The following is a 23,980-nucleotide window of genomic DNA, read 5'->3' as shown; positions in this document are numbered from 1 at the left end:
CGTGTCAACAACAACAGCAGCAGCAACAGCAGTAACAGCAACAGCTGCCCTCCAAGGCAGGTGGGCTTCCACCATCACCTCAGTTAGGGGCAAAAAAAGAAAGAAAGTAGTAGTTTCTTTTTTGATAACATTAGATAGAATTTCTTCTTTTAAAAATAAAAGATATCGGATGAAAGAAGATTATATGATTCAAACATTCTAATACTTCACAAAAATTCAAATAATGTCATTCTTAAATTCAAATCTAAATATTTTTGGCAAGGAAGTAAATCTGTACATTTTCTTTGGGATTGACAATTTCATCAGTAAAATAAATGAATTGGGTTAAATATGGATGGTAAAAAGACAAGATTATTATTATTATTTTTTTTTGACGGAGTCTTGCTCTGTCACCCAGGCTGGAGTGCAGTGGTATGATCTCGGCTCACCGCAACCTCTGCCTCCCGGGCTCACGTCATTCTCCTGCCTCAGCCTCACGAGTAGCTGGGACTACAGGCGCTCGCCACCACACCTGGCTAATTTTTTTGTAGTTTTAGTAGAGACAGGGTTTCATCATGTTAGCCAGGATGGTCACGATCTCCTGACCTCGTGTTCTGCCTGTCTTGGCCTCCCAAAGTACTGAGATTACAGGTGTGAGCCACCATGCCTAGCCAAGATTAATTTTTAACAGTCTAAACATATCTTAGAATTTAAGCTTTAGAAAGGGCACAACTTCACTATTCTAGCATTTGAAGGACATAGCTTACGATTTTGAAGCATTTGCATAATGTGTTCCTTGATCATCGGCAGAACGAGCTTTCCACCAAGTCCACAAGCCATTCGGTCTAGAGCACTCTCGCCTGCAACTGCATTGCTAAACACATAAAAACAAAATTATGTATTCAATATATCTGAAATACAAAATAAACAGTAGACTCTACAGACATACTTCTAATCATATTATTATTAAACTAAGACTGAGAAAGAATTCAAGCTGTCTTTAAATGTGGAATTGAAATTAAGGGTTTAAAAACCCTACAGCTTAGTAAAGAAAAAAAAGAGTAATTGCTTTATATCATGATCCACCATAGTTTAGAAAGTCATGTCTGAATCTTATTTTTCTTTTCTTTTTATTTTTTGAGACAGAGTCTCACTCTTGTTGCCCAGGCTGGAGTGCAGTGGCCGGATCTCAGCTCACTGCAAACTCCGCCTCCCGGGTTCACGCCATTCTCCTGCCTCAGCCTCCCAAGTAGCTGGGACTACAGGCGCCCGCCACCACACTTGGCTAATTTTTTTGTAGTTTTAGCAGAGATGGGGTTTCACCATGTTAGCCAGGACGGTCTCGATCTCCTGACCTCGTGATCCACCCGCCTCAGCCTCCCAAAGTGCTGGGATTACAGGCGTGAGCCACCGTGCCCGGCCTGAATCTTATTTTTTCAAGACCACCCCCACCCCCTACTGGCTAAAAACTGTTTTCAGAAACAGCTTCTGACACTTTCAACACTCCAGCAAAAGCAGTGTTGAAAGAGCCTCGTGTATTTCATTTCCTAGAAGTCAGTCTTCAAACTTGTCAACGAACAGAACATAGAAAACTGAAAAGGGTGCAGAGAATGTATAATTTTCCCCACTGAGTTTATTCACCTTTAAAGGGGTGCAAACTGCACTGCCAGAAACTACGCATAGTTATGTAAACACAATTCTACTGTTTTCTCTGAAAGCTGAACGGACGTGGGCATAAAAGCATTTGGACTTATCCTGGCTTAGAACTAGAAGATCAGTAGTGAATTTCACGTGCATTATCTTCACTGTTTAAAGACAATACTATAAAAATGAAGCTATAAATTATCTTCAGAACAAGTTTTTAGACTTAAAAAATCTCCCCTTGAAAATATATTTATGCCCTGTTTACTCACAAATTAGAAAATCTTATTCACCTAGTCTAAAAAACAAAGTTTCTTAAACTGTATAAATTTAAGTGCCATTTACAGGGCAAATTAAAGGACAGGTAGCAGCACATTACAGTAACTGAACCAGAAAGGAAATTTGAGCTAGCCCTGGTCTTCTCTTCAGCAATTATCAGGTGATTTCCAGTGAAAGATTACTTTCATATACTTCAAAACAGTATTAAAGCCAGAAATCAGTCATTTTTAATAATGGGATTAAGTCTCAAAAATGCACCATATATTCTGAAGACAAATGTCTTTAATTTTTTTCTTTTATTAACCTAGTAGTTTATACTGACTCCAAGTCCTTCGGGCGAATAATTTCAGCTCCTTTTTTTTTGCGACAGAGTCTTGCTCTGTGGCCCAGGCTGGGGTGCAATGACGTGGTCTCAGCTCACTGCAACTTCCGCCTCCCAGGTTCAAGAGATTCGCCTAGCTCAGCCTCCCGAGTAGCTGCGATTACAGGTGTTTGCCACCAGGCCCGGCTAATTTTTGTATTTTTAGTATAGATGGGGTTTCAACATGTTGGTCAGGCTGGTCTCGAACTCCTGACCTCATGTGATCTGCCCGCCTCTGCCTACTAGAGTGCTGGGATTACAGGCGCGAGCCACCACACCTAGCCAATGTCAGCTTTTTTAAAGAAAAGGTGGTAGTATAAAGCACTGGGAAGAATGAAAGAAATAGTAATTAACCCCAGTACATTAACTGGCTACATAACCTCAGACAAATCACTCAATCTTCAATCTCCCTTTCTGCATCTGTAATACACCTCTGGGACTACTAATAAAGTTGATTAAAGTAATAGAACTCTGAAGTGCTATGTTTCATATACATTCATTACTATTGCACAGTGAGTACGGATTTTGGTTGACTTTTTCTGTATTCATGGGACTTCCTAAGCTGAAATAAATAAGTACAATAGTAATTCCAGTGTTACTGTCACCCAGTGTGACTTTTAATCTTTTCACCACTGGATTCTGTCTATCCTAAAGTTAAACTACTTTTTACTAGGAAAAAATGATGTGTATCGCAGGGAATTTTGTTGAAACAATTATTCTAAGGGAAGTCTCTGCCTATAAAAGTATTTATCACAAAAAAGCTTCTTTATACATGTTTTAAAAGATACTCAAACTGAACAAAAAACAAACAAAAAAAATCTTGGAAATAATTTAGAGTAAGACAGTTAAAAACACAGCTACTTTATTTGCTGTTTCCACGTCAAACTTTTTTTTAAAAACTTCCTTGTTTATTGTTGTAGGTATCTTTCTGTTCCTGATTACAAAATACAACTTTATGTATTAACTATTAAAGTATTTTTATGAACTTTCAACATAAATTTTATTAATATATGTTATATATGAAAACTAAAGAAAATACTATCTATAAAATGTGACACAGCAGTACACACAACAGCAAGGCAAAGTGCCCCATATTCCAGGCTTAAAAGTTTACCTTCAGGTTACAGGGTGCAATGGTGAAGAGATGGGCCTTGGAGCCCTAGGGCTCTCACTGTCACCCTGGACACTATGTTTGATTACCTGTCAAAATCATCATCTTCTAGTTCATCTGCATTTGCCCAGTCCTCATCTTCTTCCAAATCAACCATCATTGCTAACATCTGAGGAACTAAAGCAAACAATTATTTCATATCTGAAGACTGTGACTTTATTTTACCCATATCACTATTTATAAACAAGAATTTTAATATTTCACTTTGCCTCCAAGAGAGTAAGACAGAACAATTATTTGTCCGTGCCCCCAAAACCTGGTTTGTTAAATTTTAATCTTTTGTCATATTTGCTTTTATCTTTTCTTTAAAAAGTAACATTCATAAGTCAAACCCTCCTATGAAATTCCCAAATCCAATTACATTCTCCCCCCGCCACCAGAGGTAAGAAGCAACATCACAAAACAGATGTTTCACATTCCCCAATTGTTTTTTTCACACTTGAACTACAGATCTATATCTCTATACAAAATTACAGTACTATTTCAAGATTCGATTTTTTATATAATAAATGCTTTTATAATATATGCACCTTGGCAATTTGCTTTTTTCTCAACACATAAGGATTTCAATTTAATTAATAGCATTCCATTATATAAACATACTACCCACTGTCCAGCTGATAAACATTTTAGTTGTTTCCAATTTTTTCCTCCTATAAAATTTGCTTTGATGAGATTATTACATCTTCTCTTTGACAAGCATGAGTCTAGGCATGAAATCGTTATTACTATCTTCAAATAGTACTAAAAAATTACCAAGCAAGGCCAGGCGTGGTGGCTTATGCCTATAATCCCAGCACTTTGGGAAGCCGAGGCGGGCAGATCACAAGGTCAGGAGATCGAGACCATCCTGGCTAACATGGTGAAACCCCAAATACAAAAAAATTAGCCGGGCGTGGTGACGGACGCCTGTAGTCCCAGCTACTTGGGAGGCTGAGGCAGGAGAATGGCATGAACCTGGGAGGTGGAGCTTGCTGTGAGCCAAGATTGCGCCACTGCACTCCAGCCTGGGCGACAGAGTGAGACTCCATCTCAAAAAAAAAAAAAAAAAAAATTACCAAACAAGCTGTGCTCTGCACAGCTGTTGCAGAAACTATGTGAAGTTTCAGTGGAGGTCTGTATTATCTCACAAAATTGTGTGAAGTGCTCTGTGGCCGGAATAAGCATCCTCTTGGTTCCACATCTTTCATCAACAATTGATATTGTCAAACTTTTGGACGACTTGTATTCCACAATTACACTGGTTTTTATTGAGACTTAGCAGGGTTCACTAGATATCTCAGATCCCTCTTTTATGAATTTCCTGGCTGGGCCTGCTGGTGCACACCTGTTATCCCAGCACTTTGGGAGGCTGAGGTGGGAGGATCCCTTGAGCCCAGTAGTTCAAGACCAGCCTGGGCAACATGGTAAAATCCTATCTCTACCAAAAACCAAAAATTAGCCAGGTGTGGCAGTAGCACGTGCCTGTAGTCCTAGCTACCTGGGAGGCTGCAGTGAGTTGAGATCACGTCACTGCACTCTAGCCTGGGTGACAGAGCGAGACCCTGTCTTAAAGAAAAAAAGCAATGAATTTCCTCTTCTCAGCCTTTGTGTACTCTCTAGATAACAAAACTGTTGATTGTGTGCACTGTAATTATTTTCTTCCAGTCTGTGGCTTTTCAGTTCATTTATGATATATCTGATTGGTCAAAAAACTGTTTTAACATTTACAAATTTGGCAATGTTTACATCAATGGTTTGTGATTCAGTCTTAAAAAAAATCTACTATTAAGCATTACTTGTAAAATGTATCTGTAATATTTAGCTCAATTTTTTTAACTAGTTCTAGTGTGCAAGGTAATATTCAAGTCTTCAGTAGAACCCAAATTATTTTTTTAATAAGCTGTCTAGAGTTAAAATATTTTCCCCATAGAAATAACCAGTTATACTCTCAACTCATAAGTGGGAGCTGAGCTATGAGGATGCAAAGGCATAATAATGATACAACGGACTTTGGGGACTCAGGGGAAAGGTGGGGAGGGGAGTGAGGGATAAAAGACTAAACACTGGGTACAGTGTACACTGCTCCTGTCATGGGTGCACCAGAATCACAAAAATCACCACTAAACCAAACACCACCTGTTCCCCATAAACCTATTAAAAAAAAAAAAAAACAAAAAACGAACCAGTTATTCCAGCAACTTTTTTTTTTTTTTTTGAGAGAGGGTCTCTCTCTGTCACCCAGGCTGGAGTGCAATGGTGTGATCTTGGCTCACCGCAGCTTTGACCTCTTGGGCTCAAGCAATCCTCCATCTCAGCCTCTTGAGTAGCTGGAATCACAGGCGTGTGCCACCTTGCCCGACTAATTTTTGTATTTCTGGCAGAGAGAGGGTTTTGTCATGTTGCCCAGGCTGGTCTCAAACTCAGGAGGTCACGCGATTTGCCCACCTTGGCTTTCCAAAGTGCTGGGATTACAGGCCTGAGCCAATATGCGGGGTCGTAAGAACTTTTGATCAATTATCTTTTTAAAAATGGCTTTGTTCCCATGTGAGTGGATCCTCTCCTACATTCTATCCTTTGTTCTATCCGATCCATTGTCAACACCTGCATTATCAATGCATTCTAAATTCAGAGTTGATGGGGCAAGACCTCCACTTTATTCGTCAAAATTGTCTTGGCTACTGCAGGCCCTATGTTCTTTCAGAAGAATTTCAGGATTGTGCTATCATAACCCTAGATTAATTTGAGAACTGATACTTCGTTCTTCTATTAAGTCTTTCAATATGTTATTCAACATTCTCCATATAAGTCTTATATACCTTTTGATTTATTCCCAGTTACAACTCATGCCTATAAAATTTTCTAAGTGATTACTATGTATAATGGAACACTTACAATAAAATGCTCTCATATCTAAGGATCTTGCTTAACCCTTTGATTAGCAGTTTATCTGTTTAGTCTTTAAAATTTTTTGTAGACGATAAACTCATAGCCTACAAATAAGCAATATTTTTGTTTCTAATTCTTTTTCTTTTGAGACAAGTTTCGCTCTTGTTGCCCAAGCTGAAGTGCAATGGTGCAATCTGGGATCACTGCAACCTCCGCCTCCTGGGTTCAAGCAATTCTCCTGCCTCAGACTCCTGAGTAGCTGGGATTACAGGCGCGCACCATCACACCTAGCTAATTTTTTGTGTTTTTAGTAGAAACGGGGTTTTAGCATGTTAGCCAGGCTGGTCTCGAACTCCTGACCTCAGGTGATCTGCCTGCCTCAGCCTCCCAAAGTGCTGGGATTACAGGCATGAACCACTGCACCCGTCCATTGTTTCTAATTCTTATTTTTATCTCTTAATGCATCAGCTGGGGCAGTCAGTACAACACGAACAGTGATAAAGGAGATATTTTTCTTGTTCCTGACTTTAATGGGAATGTTTCTAAAATTCCAACCACTACCTCAGTGTAAGACAAAAGGTAGGTACCACTACGAAATAAATCTGGTGATGTATTTACCCTCTAAATTAAATGTTCAAGTACTCATTAGCTCATTAAGAAATGGCTAGGCCAGAAAATGATCAGGTTAGTTCTCAAGTCCTTATCCCAGCACAATGAAACTTTAAAGTAGTATTTCCATAGCACAATAGCCATTTAAGTTTCTGCTGCAATGAGGGCCTATAAAACAAAAAGCAATGTAATATAGTGAACAGAGCCACGACTAGATGTTAGACCTTGTTCTAATCCTATCTTCACTGGTAAGTACCACATTATTTTGGTTTGCAGTTCGCTACTGTATATCTATATATCCCTGCTGAATTGTTTTTGACTGTATTAACTGTGCCCAATATTTAACATATAAATGATAGAGTCTGTCACGGTTCACTCTAGAAATGTTATTTTTAACACCAGATTTCAGGGTGTCTGCAAAGTCTTAAAGACATAACCACAATGTGGGGGTCCATGCTTGCATGTACTGAGATGCATTTTCCCAAATTCATCTGATTCTAAAAGGATATTCATTATATTCTCAACAATCTGAGAAATTACACAACCCTCAGCAAATTTATCCAAAAATTTGGCCACATTACACATAAACTATCTGAAGACCGTTGACTTACTAGTCTGTGCAACAATATTGGTATGTTTTCTTAACATAGCAGCTGCAGTCTCAGAGAGGGTGACAATCACTTCAAGGGCAAGCTGGCGTTGCATATTGTTGAGGCTAGTGTCTCCACACAACTACAAAGAAGACATATTTGTATACATTTAATAGTTTAGATTAGTCCCTGCAAATAACAAACAGAACGTTTACTAACGTACTTAATTTACCTTTAGACTTAGCTGTAGAGTTGCTTCCAAGTGAGGACGCAAATACTTTGGAACAGTATCTGCAATCTCAACAAGGGATTTTAGGACAGAATCATCATTCTGGTAGCACGAGTCATTTACAGCCTAGAAAAGATGAAATAGAAAGTCTGTGTTGAAGATTCACTTTATGATGCCTCCTTAGCCAAAACATTCCTAAGATGCTGACAATATTACTAAACTATTTTTCACTAAGTAATTTAACAATCTATATTACGCAAATGTTCTACCTGCAGGCACATGTATACCTTCCTTTCGACGGATGTTAACTAGAAACATACAAAACAGACTTACATTTAAGTCAAAATGAAAATCAGTGAAACTATAACAACCATTACAATAATTAAGGCTGCCAAGGAATTACTTTTTTATAACCAGGAGTCCCTTTCCTTTGTCCTTTTATTTTTTCAGCAATAAGGTCTCGCTCTGTCGCCCAGGCTGGAGTATGGTGGCACGATTACAGCTCACAGTACCCTCCAACTCTTGTGCCTCAGACCCCTGAGTAGCCAGGACCACATGTGTGGCCATGACACCCGGCTCTTCTGTCCTTTCTTATATCCACGTCCTAGTCGTTTTCATACGCACAGTAAGTACTAGAACCTATAAAGTGTCCAATATTACCCATTTTATTTATCTTGGATGTTAAGTCTGGTCACTGTGGTATTAAAGTATGCATTTTGTGTTTATCATTATCAATTTCAGAATAACAACTCTTTTTTTTTTTTTTTTTTTTTTGAGACGGAGTCTTGCTCTGTTGCCCGGGTTGGAGTGCAGTGGCCGGATCTCAGCTCACTGCAAGCTCTGCCTCCCAGGTTTATGCCATTCTCCTGCCTCAGCCTCCCATGTAGCTGGAACTACAGGTGCCCACCACCTCGCCCAGCTAGTTTTTTGTATTTTTGAGTAGAGACGGGGTTTCACCGTGTTAGCCAGGATGGTCTGGATCTCCTGACCTCGTGATCCGCCCGTCTCAGCCTCCCAAAGTGCTGGGATTACAGGTTTGAGCCACCGCGCCCAGCCCAAAATAACAACTCTTAAAAGTTGTGGTAAACATTTTAACTTACTCTAAATCTAGAGGAAGAAAACCGGGATTAGATTTCAAAAGTAACTAGAGATTTCGGATAATAAACTACTAAAGAAATAATATGTTATAGTTAATGTTCTGTCACAAAACTATCTTTTAATTGTGATCGCATGGGGAGAGAAGTTTCACTAAATCCTTTAAATAAACTTTTATCATGTGGAAACCTTCAATTTTAGCTCCTCTAAATCCTCTCTAACTCAGTGGTTCTCAAAGGGAATGGTTTTTCACCCAGGAGATATTTCCTGATGGTCACACGGTTGAGGATGGGCAAAGGCCATGGATACTAAATGTCCTGACCTGAGACACGAGCACAAGGGACTTACATGATCTTCTCATTATGCATTTCACATTTGTACAAACCCCAGACATTTATAAAAAGGAAAAATACTTTATAATGATCTGAACCTAGAGCCTAATTCACAAATTATGTTTTGCCTGGTTTTAACAACTGTTATCCCCCCTCCAATGTAACTACTGTATCAATCAAGAACGGATACATACAGGTGGAACATCCCAAATCCAAAATGCTCTGAAATCCTCAACTTTTTGAACACAGACACGTCACTCAAAGGAAATGCTCATTTGAGTATTTCGGATTTCTGACTTGAGATGCTCAACTGGTAAGTATAACACAAATAAAGTGTTTCAAAATTTGAAAAAATTTTGAGATCCCAAACACTTCTATTCCCAAGCATTCTGAATAAGAGACACTCAGTCTCTACATTGCTTTGTTCAGAACCTTACTATTTTAGGAAATCTTATCACCAATTCCAATGGGAACTGTGGTGTTTGACTTACCAACATCTTTGTTATCAGCCCAGTTTTAGCTATTTGTATAGAACACTTGGAAACCACCTAGTCTATTATGTCTTTTAGTGTAGTCTTGTCTGACCATTTACATAGAAGAAAAGCAAGCCATTTTATTATATGTTTTCTTTGTAGTTCTTTATATTTAGTTAAGGCCATATATATATATTCTAAAAAATTGTGCACATATATGTTATATTACTTATGCATTTCATCTTTAGAAGAGTATATGAAAAATTACTAAAAATTGTCATAAAAAATGAGTTTGGAGGCTGACAAGGTTGGGAACCACCAACTTGTACAATCTTTTAAATTTTATTTTAATTAAATTTTTTTCCCCAGGAGCATAGATTCAAGTTGCCCTGAATATATACTCTATCTTGTCTAATCTTATTTTGCTTTCTGATTAAAGCAGAAAGTATCCTTAAAACATTAACATCCTTAATGATAATGTGAATTAAGTATAAACTTACATTATAATACAAACTATTACACACCCTGTAGTTAAGAGTAGTTTCTCCTTATGTAAAATGGGCCTTAAATCTCACAGGTTATTTGACTGATTTAACGGAAATAATCTATATGACCATATATTCAATAATAAGCATGTAACTGCTTACACCATTTACTTTACAGGAAAATTTTATAACTATAAATATTTAAGAGACTAAAAATGTCTTTCAAAGGCAGCAGCCATAAGCTCAATGGAGACTGAGATCTGCATGTTTTGTTCACTCTTGTATCCCTAGTGCCAGAACATAATAGGCAGTAAGAATTTATTGCATAAATGATTGAATGCATTAAAGAGCCAAGTAAGATATAATTATGATTTATTCTATATTGTTTTCATACCTGTAGAAATCCTGGTAGCAAGTCTGCAAAATGTTTGAACAGAGCAACATTATGCTCATTTGCAAGTATAAATGCAGCTGTGGCTCTAGCAGATAAAGTTCTAATCTAAAATGAAGAGGAAAAAATGTCAAGCATGAGAAATTTTTGATAAACACAAATTCAAGCTTTCTTACTCAAGATCAAATTATTCTTTTATCAGTAAAACTGGTGTTTACATTTTAAAGTATAAAAGTAAACACCTCCTAATACACTAATTTCTTTCACAAATCAGATTAAAATAGATGGCAACATTAATACGATTGAAATTATTTACCGACGGGTGTTCCTGATCTTGCATACACTGAACTAACATCCGTTTGATGACGTCTAAATAGTGCTGCTGCTGGTTCCCAAAAATTCCAGGGAAGTTCCTAAAAGGTAATCCAAACATTCTTTAAAAGCTACATTATATTAATATCTTGGTAAAGTATGAGCTAGAATCTCTAATGAACTGTTTGTTTACCTGACTCAGTACGCATTAATCCATAGGTTGAACATCATCTACCCATTTTCTAAGCAATCCTGTTTTTGGGTTAAGTGAATGAAAACATACTGGAGAAGTCTGGGCTGGGAGTAGAGGCTACTCAACAGCCCATTCCCAGCTACATGCTTTTATCCTTATTACTCTGTCTCAGTCGAAAGCTGACCTGGAGTGCAGGATGGGACAAGAGCAACCACAGGTTTTCAGATGAAAACTACAGTAACTATGCTCTCTGACCATCTGCATTCTCTAATCTGAATTACTGATATTAACAAAGATACATAAGACAACTAAAGTAGAAAATGATATAATGCCTAAAATGTGTATGATCTTGATCACATTTTAGGTGTAGTAGAAAAATATAACACAGTGGGGCAAAGAACAATCACTTAATTCTAAACTTAGACTATTTGCTTACAAATATACAGGTTTGTTAAAATATTATAAAATTTGGTCACAGAAGATCCAGAAAACATAATGGGGATTCACCTGCATTCTCCTTCTCCTCTTCAAGACACCATTATTAATGTGGTTTTCGAAAAGCTACATTCAGTATTATGTTAATCTCCAAATAAATGAGAGGAAACGTCAATAAAACTTTCAGAATCATAAAAGACAAAGAGAAAGCAAGCAAGCTGTAGAGAACCTTTGTGTACAAAAAAGATCACAACATGAAATAAAAGGCCCTTTAAAGAAATTTTTGCTTCCAATACAAATACAAACAAAGCTTATGTAAAGGCATTATTTTCATTTTAAGTATCAAGTTAAATTAGGCTAAAATAATCAATTAAAAGGTGTTGAGGTTATTCATGAAATCAAATGTCTCAAAAAACTAGATGAATGTATATACCAAAAAATGTGAAGGGCAGCTTCCCGCAGTCCCACATTTTGAGAGCTGACTGAATCAAAAAGGAACTTCAAACCTTCGGGCCACTGGTTATTGCCATCTTCATCTAAAAGTAAAGAAATCCAGACATAAAGTGTGTAAGTCAGAACTTCAATATTCTAGGAGTAAATCCTTTCATTTCATAAGCCTCATTCAAAACATGGAGTAGTGAAAAATGTCACTTTTGCTATTTTTAAAAACTCCGTAACATTCTGTCCTTTAGCCATAAAAATGGCATCATAATCGTGTTAAAAAAAAACAACCCAACAAACCAAATAACTCTGTATTTGGGTTAATCAGGTATCAGCAGAGGTTTTTTTTTGAGATGGAGTTTCGCTCTTTTACCCAGGCTGCAGTGCAATGGTGTGATCTTGGCTCACTGCAACCTCCACCTCCAGGGTTCAAGCAATTCTCCTAGCTCGGCCTCCCGAGTAGCTGGGATTACAGGCGCCTGACACCATGCCTGGCTAATTTTTGCATTTTCAGTAGAGACGAGGTTTTGCCATGTTGGCCAGGCTGGTCTCAAACTCCTGACCTTGGGTGATCCAACTGCCTCTGCCTCCCAAAGTACTAGGATTACAGGCATGAGCCACCGTGCCTGGCCCGCAGAGGTTATTTCTAAGGAGTGGAATTTGAAGAGAAGGCAGCACTTTTAACTGTACAAATATCTGATTGCTTGACTCCTTTATATGTACCATTGTCATTAAAGAGTTGAAAAAGTACACAAAGCTAGTATTTGGTGGCAAGGTCTTGAAATCAAAGTAACAATTACTTTGGAACTTGAGAAGACATCAGGGTTAGAATCTCAGGACTCATACAGGGTGCTCACACATTGCAGTTTGGTGCAAATAGTGCCAGAGGATGTTATTAATATGTTTACTATTTAACAAGATTAAGAGATTTTAAATAATACTTTATAATAAAAATGAGTGACCACAAAAATCTACGGTGCCATTTATAAGACTATGGTTATATTGCCGCAAAGACCTTAAGAGTTACACAACTCACAAAGGAATTACAGATGTTTTCTTTTTAAACTTCCCCCCATATTTGAACTCTTGTGAAATGACAAGTGTGCTGCTAAGCTGACATTAAATGTCTCTTCAACCTAAAGACGACACTTTGAGGGGAAATAAAATAGTAGCTTAAAAAAAATCTATGAGAGCACTTTGAACACTTTGGAAAGGTTTGCATTGTTAAGTGTTTCTGAATGAGAAATGATGTCACCTATAAAAATTCGTACCTGCATACTGAAAACTGGAAAGTAGAATTTTCTAAACAATTTAAAAATATTCAAAATTAGGGCCGGGTGCTATGGCTCACGCCTATAATCTCAGCACTTAGGGAGGCCAAGGTGGGCAGACCATTTGAGGTTAGGCATTCGAGACTAGCCTGACCAACAGGGTGAAACCCAGTTGGCACCATCTCTACTAAAAAAATACAAAAATTGCTGGGCGTTGGCACCATCTCTACTAAAAAAATACAAAAATTGCTGGGCGTATGGGAGGCTGAGGCAGGAGAACCACTTGAACTCGGGAGGTGGAGATTGCAGTAAGCCATGATCACACTACTGCACTCAAGCTGGGGCAACAGAGCAAAACTGTCTAAAAAAATTAATTTGAACTCATCTAAAATATAAAGAATTGACATATTCCCCATTAGTTTCTAAGAAATGCTTGATATAAGAAAGGATACAATCTGCTAGCTGAATTGAACAAGAACTTACTGCATTACTGGTTGATGAGATTTTAAAATTAGTGTCATAATGTACTAAGCTCAATCAATAATAATGTCCCATTTAACCTTGATCTTCATTTCAACTATTAAAAATGCCATCTAAACAAGCTGCGCTTGCAATCACACTTATAAATGCCTGTCCAAAAAAAAAAAAAAAAGAAAGTGGTGGCCACACTCTCTTCTACGAGCAGGAAGTACGAAGATGAGTGGGACAAAACCCGAGACACCACGGAAGCTGTCATGGCCCTGGAGAAGAACTTGAACCAGGAACCAGGCCCTTTTGGATCTTCATGCCCTGGGTTCTGCCTGCATAGATTCCCATCTCTGTGACTTCTTGGAGAGCCACTTCCTAGATGAGGAAGTGAAACTCATTAAGACGGGTGACCATGTGACCAACCTCCACAGGCTAGCTGGCTCCTGGGTTGAGCTGGGCAAGTGTTTCTTCAAAAGGCTCATCATTAAACAACAGTAAAAGCCCAGGAACCTCTGAGGGTCCCCCTCAAACTATCAGGGCTTCTGCCTGAGCCTCTCCCTCCAGCCACCACACTGGAGACCTCTCCCAAGCCCTAGACCAAATGGAAATAAAGCTTTTTGCAGCAAGATAAAAAAGTAGCATGTTCAATTACATTATTATTATTTTTAGTTGGCCACAAAGGATTTTTACCTCTAGTAAAATGCATTTTATGTTTGCCTTTTACCTCACTTAAAAAAATATTTTTTGGGCATTAAAAATGTACATAGTAGGCTGGGCGCAGTGGCTCACCCCTATAATCCTATCACTTTGGGAGGCCGAGATGGACAGATCACCTAAGGTCGGGAGTTCCAGACCAGCCTGACCAACATGGAGAAACCCTAAAAATACAAAAAAAAAAAAAAATTAGCCGGGCGTGGTGGTACATGCCACCAGCTAATTCCAGCTACTCAGGAGGCTGAGGCAGGAAAATCACTTGAACCTGGGAGGCAGAGGTTGTGGTGAGCCAAGATCGCACCATTGCACTCCAGCCTGGGCAATAAGAGTAAAACTCTGTCTCAAAAAAAAAAAAAAAAGACATAGTATAGCTGCATAACAGTATATGTATATATTTATCATCATACATGTACAACAGCAAAAGCACTGGAGTCATTGATTTTTAGTTCAACTGGCAAGTTTAATGTACAAATTAGGTTATACTATTAATTAGCCTGTGCTTCTAAAACATTATAGATTTAGGAGGAAACGTAACTGCCAATTTTCAAGCAAATTACAAAATTACTTTTCCACATGGATTTTTTTTTTTTTTTTGAGACAGAATCTTGCTTTGTTGCCCAGGCGGGAGTGCAGTAGCGTGATCACGGCTTAATGCAGTCTCCAGCTTCTGGGACTCAGGTGATCTCCCATCTCAGCCTCCCAAGTCACTGGGACTACAGGTGCACACCATCATGCCCACTAATTTTTTGTAGAGATGGGGTTTTGCCATGTTGCCCAGGCTCGTCTTGAACTGTTGGACCCAAGTGATGTGCCCACCTTGGCCTCCTAAAGTGCTGAGATTACAGACATGAGCCACTGTGCCTAGCCTCACATGGGTACTTTGAATACCAATAGGTAAGTCCTATGACTGGATTTCACAAACATCTATCTGTAATTTCTGGCTCTAAATGCAAAATCCACAAGCACACTCATTTTAAATAGAATAAATGCTACTCAGGTACTCATGAGTCTTACTCTAAAAGATTCCACTAAAAAAAAAAAAAAAGGAAGGATATATCCATGTTTTTGGTAACATGAGTGCACCTGCATACACACCTATTAAATTCCTGGCCAGTTCTGCCGCAATATCACAAACTTTTTTCCTCATGCTAGATTGTGTTTCCATCTGAATAATCATGAGTAGCTCACTCTTGATGGCAGTCTGAACATCAGAGGGAAGTGTTGGATAGACTTCATCAAATGCAGAGGACAAGAGACGTCTTAGGAGAACGGCGGCCATTTGTCTAGCCTATAAATAGATAACATTGTTAATAACTAGATTCACTCTGCCATTGACATATTTCACTGTTGTATTTTTATATTTCAAAAGCGCCTTGCTAATTTTCTAAAGAAGTAAATATATAACTATTTCTAATTACATTATCTATTACATGAACTTATTTTCTTAGTGCCACAAAATAAGCCACTTGTACTCAAGGTGAGGAGAACTCCTAATCACATTACAATTCAATTAGGAACACATATCTTAGCAATGATAAACCTGTCTTTAATCCCTATTTTGAACACATTATTTGGGAGAAAAACAAATCTTAAATTGTAAACCCTATAATGAATGCTCTTTTCTTACCTTTCTGTCTGGTCTCATTCTAGAATATCAAGTGCCTTTCCCACCCAACCTTAGGCTCCCAGCCTGACCTAACTTGTTACATAACTGCCCTTTGATTAACATCTTAGGTAAAATGCTTCTTTCATGCAAACAAACATTACAAGTTCCCAATACCTAAAAAGTGCTAATCCATCTCAACATGTGTATTCTTGGATTTTCATTTTCAAATCTGTGTAATTAAGTTTGGCATTTTCTGTATAACATTTCTTGAGATTATCAAAAGAAAAGCTAAGACAAATGCCATACTCAAATTTTATCAAATCGAACCAATAAACTATTGGGAATATTGAACCTAATCTTTCCTGCTCTTGATTTCTCCAAGCTGATGTTACTCATTATCACTATAATTACTTCGGGAGTTTGACCAACAAAAAATGTTAAGCTATACAAATAAAACTGACAATTTTTTTTTCCTCCACTACTTTTCACTGAGAAATCTTTTTATTGAAACATTTATGGTAGGTAGAAACCTTTACAAATATTTAACATGTTCTAGAAATAATTCAGAGTGGTTACAATTCTTATAAAAGTGGTTAAAACTCATGTGCAATTCTTCCCACACATATACCAAAAACTATAAAGACACAATCAAGATGCTATCACTAATTCACAACAATCACCTAATTCTTAAATCAAGTTAAGATTTAAATAAGGCTTAATACAAGTTTTTTTTTTTTTTTTTTTTTGAGGCGGAGTCTCTCTCTGTCGCCCGGACTGGAGTGCAGTGGCCAGATCTCAGCTCACTGCAAGCTCCGCCTCCCGGGTTTACGCCATTCTCCTGCCTCAGCCTCCCGAGTAGCTGGGACTACAGGCGCCCGCCACCTCGCCCGGCTAGTTTTTGTATTTTAGTAGAGACGGGGTTTCACCGTGTTAGCCAGGATGGTCTTGATCTCCTGACCTCGTGATCCGCCCGTCTCGGCCTCCCAAAGTGCTGGGATTACAGGCTTGAGCCACCGCGCCCGGCCAATACAAGTTTTTAAAAATAAAATTCAGTAATTTTCATTATTATTCTTGGCTTTAAATTCTGTTTACTAGCTAACTTGCACTAATCTTCAAGAATTAAAACAGTCATCTGTTTTTAGTGATAGAAGTCACCCTATATAGGGTTCTTCACATTTGACATCCATTTTGAGTTACAGAAAAAAACATGCTACAAAAGCAAAAAAGCACCTCTTGTCTTCCAGGAAAAAAAACCTGGGATACTTTTATATGGCTTTTAAAGTGGTTGAGAGAACATGAAGTTGCTAGTCTAAACTGATTGACTATTCATCTGCTTAGAGAAAATTGACTGGAAGAAGTCAGGTGAAACATAATGTAAAAGTTCGGCGTGACTTATTTCCATCAAGGATAAGCATTTTACATATAGTTTGACTGCTAGTAAAAAATTCTCACACTATGAACTCTAAATGTAATGTTTTGTAGGTAGAATAGTTTTCTAGACTTGGGTATTTTTATACCTTTTCCAAAGTAAACATATTCAATGGCATTCAATATTTATGAGGATATTAACTTATAAGTGGGGGTGGGGGGAAGAAAATTAGCTATGAAATGCTTCAATCAGAAGTATGAAACTATAAAATCCAAGAAAACAGCCTTGTTTTTACCATAGGGAAAAATAATTCTTAAAATGAAAACAAATTTGAATTTGGTATAGGAAGTAGGTAATTAGCTAAAAACCATGATTCTAATAAAATATTCTAGAAAATGTCTCCATTCCTAAGTATATCTTTAGCACATACACTTCATCTAGAGATGGTTATAAGCATAAATTTTTAAAGATTGGAAAAAAATGTTTTTTCAAAAACATTGATAACACATCAAAACACTGAACTAATTTACTTCTTCAGAATAAATTGTTTCAAGGAAAGATTTTTAGCTGCAAAAAGCACTTCAGTTAGGCTGGGTGTGGTGGCTCATGTCTGTAATCCCAGCACTTTGGGAGGCTGATGGGGGTGGATCACTTGAGGTGAGGAGCTCGAGACCAGCCTGGCCAACATGGTGAAACCTCGTCTCTACTAAAAACACAAAAATTAACCAGGCGTGGTGGCACAGGCTTGTAATCCCAGTTACTCGGGAGGCTGAGGCAGGAGAATTGCTTGAACCCAGGAGGCAGAGGTTGCAGTGAGCCGAGATAGTGCCAGTGCACTCAAGCCTGGGCAACAGAGTGAAACTCCATCTCAAAATCAATCAATCAATCAAATCAAATCACTTTAATTTAATAATTCTTATGCAATTTATAAAACCATTAACTTCATCTACCCTAGACACATTATCTTATATGGAAAAAAGACAATTATCATTAATACAAAGTACTTAAAAAAATTACATTGTAACTCCTAAGTAGCTTTTAGTAAATAGTAAGTACAAAGTTCTAGTAAAGTCTATGTGGTAAATCACAATTCTCATTCCTACTACGATCATCATCTTATTTTCTAAGAATTTAATAGTCACAAATATTAAGGTAGTACCTCTTCAGCAGCTGTCGTATTTCTGATGGCTTGTAAGAGGAATGTGATCTTTGACTGGCCTGGGATATTCTCATAGGTTTCCTGTGTGGGAAGAAAAAAATGGTTAGGAAAGAATGTTAGAAAACTTCATGAGTAAATCAACGAAAGAAATGAAGAGTGGGAAGGATGCACGAGAAATTATTTAGTGGTGTTAACACCTTCTGTGACATGAAATACACTTCAGATATGTTAGGGAAGAGAAGATGTCCAAAGGGTTGTTAAGTTCCTTCCTACCTATATCTCTTAAACAAATGTCTCCAATGTGTGTGCATGTTTTCCCAACTTATGATCCCTGGTTAACAAAACTCAAGGTCTAAGAGGGCCAAAAAATTGCCAAATGTGACTTAAGCCATTGTGCTGCAAATATTAGTGCTCACTTAAAATCACCTTACATCATGAGAAACTGTTTTGTTAACATTTTTTAGACTGGATGACGTACAATTGGTTCAAATTACCACTACTTAGAGTTGGGGGCATCACACCTGGAAATAAGTCAGAGAAACAAAGTATTCAAATCCTTTATGCTACATTTTCTTCCAAGCAAGGATCATACTAAAACCATACTACATAGATAAATGAATGTGGTCAGGATAAATTTGGCCAGGAGGCTTTAATGTCTTTTGTACATCTATCAGCAAGAGGTTTGTGACTCAGGACACTCTACCCTCTGTTAATAATGTAAAATCACAACAATTTGGTTAACAACAAAAAGTTGACACCAATTAAAAGACAGATGATCAGAATGGATTAAAAAACAAGAACCAACTATATGCTGTCCAGAGAAGTGCAGATTCATATGCAAGAATTCTAATTCGTTTACTGTGGAAAAGAAATCTACTTAAGTACACTTGGAATTGTTTCCTCTAAGAAGCCTCTTAGTAAATAGATAATCCATTCTTATTCAGCAATTTAGAGTTGAGTCTTATGTGGGTAACATTAATTTCTTTAGCGCTTACCTGCTCTCATTGCTACCATCTCTCTATATCTACGCGGCTTCTCTGGAACAAAGTGACAAGGGAGGAAAAACAAGGCTATTTTGAATCCATATCTACCTTAAACCTTCTACTAAGCGTCCCATGGCATCCATGAGATATTAACAGATAAGGAAATAAAGGCTTATAAGTTAATGACTTGCCCAAGATCACAGACAATGAATAGCAGACAGAACTCTGGTCCTCTAAGGCCAACCATATTCAAAATCTCTCTGGTACTGAAAGCTCTGTTTCACTTCATTAAACAACCAGTTCTATTTATGCAGTGCTACACAGTTTTCAAACTTTTCAAACATATCTGTCTGGGGAAGAACAGATTTTGGGGGAAAGGAGAATTCAAGATCTTCTGATAATCTCAAGTTCCCATTCTAGTAAAAAGCACATAGGATCATAACAATGCTGAAAACTGTGCCAAAACGTATTCACAGCTGAGGAGAAGATGGTCTGAATTTATTTATCCAGAAGAGATAACTTATGTAAAGATATTCACAAGCTGAATGCAAAAAATGGTTATGTACCTCTGAGACTTTTCACTTAATATTTACCTTATACCAGCAGTATAATGTTTTCATTTAAAAAGTATCTCACTGTACAATAAAAAGCACCCAGGTTAGCCACTTATACACTGGTAATGTGAACAATGTTTAACACTTAAATTTCCAGTGGTCTAAATCAAGTTTTTGCAAAAACTTCTCTTTTTTTTGAGATGGAGTCTCACTCTGTAGCCCAGGCTGGAGTGCAGTGGCGGGATTTTGGTTCACTGCAACCTCTGCTGTCCAGGTTCAAGCGATTCTCCTGCCTCAGTCTCCCGAGTAGGTGGGATTACAGGCACCTGCCACCACACCTGGCTAATTTGTTTGTATTTTTAGTAGAGACGGGGTTTCACCATCTTGGCCAGCCTGGTTTTGAACTCCTGACCTCGTGATCCACCCGCCTCGGCCTCCCAAAGTACTGGGATTACAGGCATGAGCCACTGCGCCTGGCCCAACACTTCTTTACTAGGCTATCACTCTCAGAAAACTTAATATAAATCCTGAGGCTCCTTACTCTTGCCAGGGGGAACTGCTGGTTTGACTATGTAGACTGTTGGTCTAACTCTAGTAGACTCAACACTGGGTCAAATATTAAACTCTACTCCATAATGAATTAGAAGCCAATGTTGGGAGAGTTTAGTATGAGTGACAGATGACTTCTGTTGAGAGAGAGTTCTCTCCATCTGATATGTTCCATTGTGGTACTGCAAATATAGTATCACATCAATACCATCACAATGGTCAAGGATAATGGTTAAACAGTCTAAGTTCTACACAGACAGGAATGGTAACTCTTTATCTTTGTATCTGAGTTCCTAGCACATCAGCGTAAAAGAATTATAAAGACTATTTCTAATACTATTCCTAGCACTAGTCGTTAGGTTCACTGAATGTTACCAGTGTTGTGGCAAACAAAATTTCAATTCTATCTGATTCCACCTTATACAATTTACACAATGCAAACACTTCTCCTCTGCCTCTTCCCTGCCCACGAAGAAGAAATGCTCATATGTACTCATTTCATTCCATAAATATTTATAGTGAGCCTACCTTGTATGAGGAAAAGTAAAAGAGGGAATGCATGACTTTTATCTATCGGGTTCCTCAACAATCAGGTATATTTTTCAATGTTATCCTCTGTCTATTTAAATCTCAACAACGGGCTGGGTGTGGTGGCTCATGCCTGTAATTCCAACACTTTGGGAGATGGGAGGATCACCTGAGGCCAGGAGTTCAAGACCAGCCTGGCCAACACAGCAAGACCCCGTCTCTACAAAAAACACTCAATTAAATTCTCTATTAGAATCAATGAGGAACAAATTCTGTATGGAGAACCTTAGTAAGAAAATAAAATCCATGCATATGATTAATAAATACTTAAGCTTACGTCGTATAAAAATGTCTAGTGATAAACACCATGAATACTCTGTACTACTTGTCAACTATTCAATAGTTATTGTATTCTGAGACTTGGGGACATTCACATATGTTTCTTCAAATGAGAAATATTTTCTATAAAGTTAATATCCTTACACATTTAAAAAAATAGAAATAAACTATAAAGCCTATTGAATGGCGTATACGATGAAAAAAGTTTTAACTTTTTAGAGTTTTGACATCTCTTCAATGATATCAACCAAATATATAACCATATTTGAATACAAAAGAAGTCACCTTAGTCAACAGTTTGGTATTTATGTGTCAACTAAGTATTTTTATTTTGAATGAGTAAATTACAAAGATATTTACTGAGCCCTGGCCAATTTTTCAGTTCATAGAAAATATTTCTATGTTTGCTGTATCAGACTTAACGCTAATTTTATTGCATTTGATTTGTTATAAAACGCTTATTTCATTAGGCAAAAAAGAAAAGGGCATTACATGGCACCAGAGAACTTCTCTTAACATTTATTTTTTTGGGGGTCAAATTAGAAAATTCTGTGATACTTACTTTACATATTAATACATTCTCAGGATATACAAAGAAAGTAAAAACCTAGTATCTGAATGTTTTCACTAGGAATAAAGAGACTAAGAGAATAACAGTACTTATTTCCAATTATTCTTTATGAGAAAATGTGCTGAATGCTGATAACTATCCCCAATGTGATGTAAGTGATAAAAGATTTACAACAGGCACCAATTGGAATTCAAGCTAAACCAGACACTGGTATTTAGTTCAACAGAAGAGGGATTCCCCACTAGGCTTGACAATAGAGACTTAAGCAACTGGAGGGAAGAGGGAGAATTAAACTAGCTTACTAATTACAATGCTGTTCTGCTTTGTAACACATGGAAATTTCTATTATAGGTTGGGATTAAAAACTTATTTTGGCGAAAAATTATCTCAAGAGTTAGCAGAAAGTATTAATTTTTTCTTTTAAAGCATCATCATATCCCCAAGGCAAATTGGTGCAATACATGCATATTACTTCTAGGAACAAATGCCACTTTTAAGTATTCTCCAAGTAAACCTGGGAAAGTATGCAAAGATAGGTATATATGTACTCCTGTGCATAGCACTGTTTTTAAAAGAGCAGGTCACTGGAAACCACAATATCCATTTCCTAGAAGGTTGCTTATATAAATATCTATCCATATGATGTATGATCTATAGCTGACCAAAAAACTCATTTATGAGGCAATGTGAAATATACTGAGTGAAAAATTCAAGTTGCAAAATAGTGTAAATAGTATTATAAGCCCATTCAAGTAAAAAAATCAATGTGTATGTTAAATTTGCAGGGAAGACTCACGAGACACTTAAAAGTGGTCACCTTTGGGAAATGGGATAAGAACCTATCCACTGTTTGAATTTTTACCCTGAACATGTATTACATACATAATAAATAAAAACTTAATAAAGTGAATAGTTGAAAATGCCTCTTCATATAGAACAGAATTTTGGGTGTGTTTACTTCACTTAATATAAAACCTCTAAGTGTAACCAGCACATCCACCATCTATTCAAAACAAGGATTAACACTGTTGTTTTAAAGACACCTGGAAAAGTCTTCAGGCCTGAGTTCAGAAGAGGATCTGTAGTCAATTTCATTGGCTATATGCAAAATTAATTTTTGCTCTTTAAAAGTATCTGGCTGAACATCCTTCATTTAATCTTATAAAACTCTTCAATCGCATGGTTGCAAAAAACCCATATATAACCAAGTTTAGCGGTCAGCTAAGAAACTGGAAAGTTTCTCCCTGCCCTGGAAATATCCCATAATAATCGTGGTCTGAACGCTGACGATGTAACATCAGTCTTCCAGTGAACTTGGTAAATGAGCTTACAGATATATTTAAATTACTGTCACTTGAAAGTATCTCCACATTTTGGAGGCCAGGAACAAGAGGAGGTTTGAAAAAACAGATTACGGTTATATTTAATGAAGTTGAAGACTTAAACATATGGTACTGGCCCAGTTAAACAACGGAAGTCCCACTACATCCATTTATCCCACGATTCTCTAGAGAGCAAAGAAAATTTGTCTGAAGGAAGAGCAGAGTAAGTGTATTACAAGCCCAGAGTAAGGTGGAAACTGCATAGAAAGAAACCCTAAAGGCAACTTCACAAAACTGGGGGTGGAAAGGGGTAGGGAAATCTGGCTTCTGATGTTAGGAACTAGAATAAGAAAGAACTAAATGAAAAAAGGCAGTAGGGACAAGGAAGGGCACACATTTAAAAAGAGAGGGACAGACGGTGTGGGAGATGAGCAGGGGGTAGAAGCAGGCGTGACGGGTAAGGTAGCAGCCAGGGTTTGGGAGACCCACAGCGCTAGGCTGGGTGGAGACAGCAGCTGGAAAGGTGGTGGGGGCTCCCGCTGGGAGAAAGCGGGAAAGGGGCGAGCGGGGAGCTAGGAAAGGGGGTGGCCAGCGAAGTTGGGGCCCCGGGCCCGCCCTGCACCCCACACCTGGACTGGGGCAGCGCGTCGGGAGCGGCCGCAC

The 23,980-nt window shown here is 37.8% G+C and overlaps 1 protein-coding gene across 2 annotated transcripts in view; it reads right to left on the bottom strand.

Moving 5' to 3' along the window:
• The window catches only part of IPO5 (importin 5), a 47,638-nt gene extending 23,664 nt beyond the window's left edge, over window positions 1–23,974 (bottom strand). Inside the window, exons 1-10 of one of the 2 annotated variants that reach the window (XM_011933810.1) lie at window positions 23,947–23,974; window positions 18,472–18,552; window positions 15,433–15,625; window positions 11,877–11,979; window positions 10,820–10,916; window positions 10,507–10,611; window positions 7,731–7,853; window positions 7,520–7,640; window positions 3,461–3,548; window positions 747–853 (exon numbers count right to left, since the gene is read on the bottom strand). In XM_011933810.1, coding sequence (XP_011789200.1) covers window positions 747–853; window positions 3,461–3,548; window positions 7,520–7,640; window positions 7,731–7,853; window positions 10,507–10,611; window positions 10,820–10,916; window positions 11,877–11,979; window positions 15,433–15,616 — 928 coding nt within the window. In that variant the 5' untranslated portion in view covers window positions 15,617–15,625; window positions 18,472–18,552; window positions 23,947–23,974. Of the gene's footprint in view, window positions 1–746; window positions 854–3,460; window positions 3,549–7,519; window positions 7,641–7,730; window positions 7,854–10,506; window positions 10,612–10,819; window positions 10,917–11,876; window positions 11,980–15,432; window positions 15,626–18,471; window positions 18,553–21,085; window positions 21,153–23,946 lie in introns of those variants that run through there. The other variant, XM_011933809.1, reaches the window with a different exon arrangement.
• Between the last annotated feature and the right edge of the window lie 6 nt (window positions 23,975–23,980).

This window comes from Colobus angolensis, unplaced genomic scaffold, assembly GCF_000951035.1.
Source record: "Colobus angolensis palliatus isolate OR3802 unplaced genomic scaffold, Cang.pa_1.0 Scaffold13, whole genome shotgun sequence".
Lineage (NCBI taxonomy): Eukaryota > Metazoa > Chordata > Mammalia > Primates > Cercopithecidae > Colobus > Colobus angolensis.
This window is presented reverse-complemented; position numbering and strand designations above follow the sequence as displayed.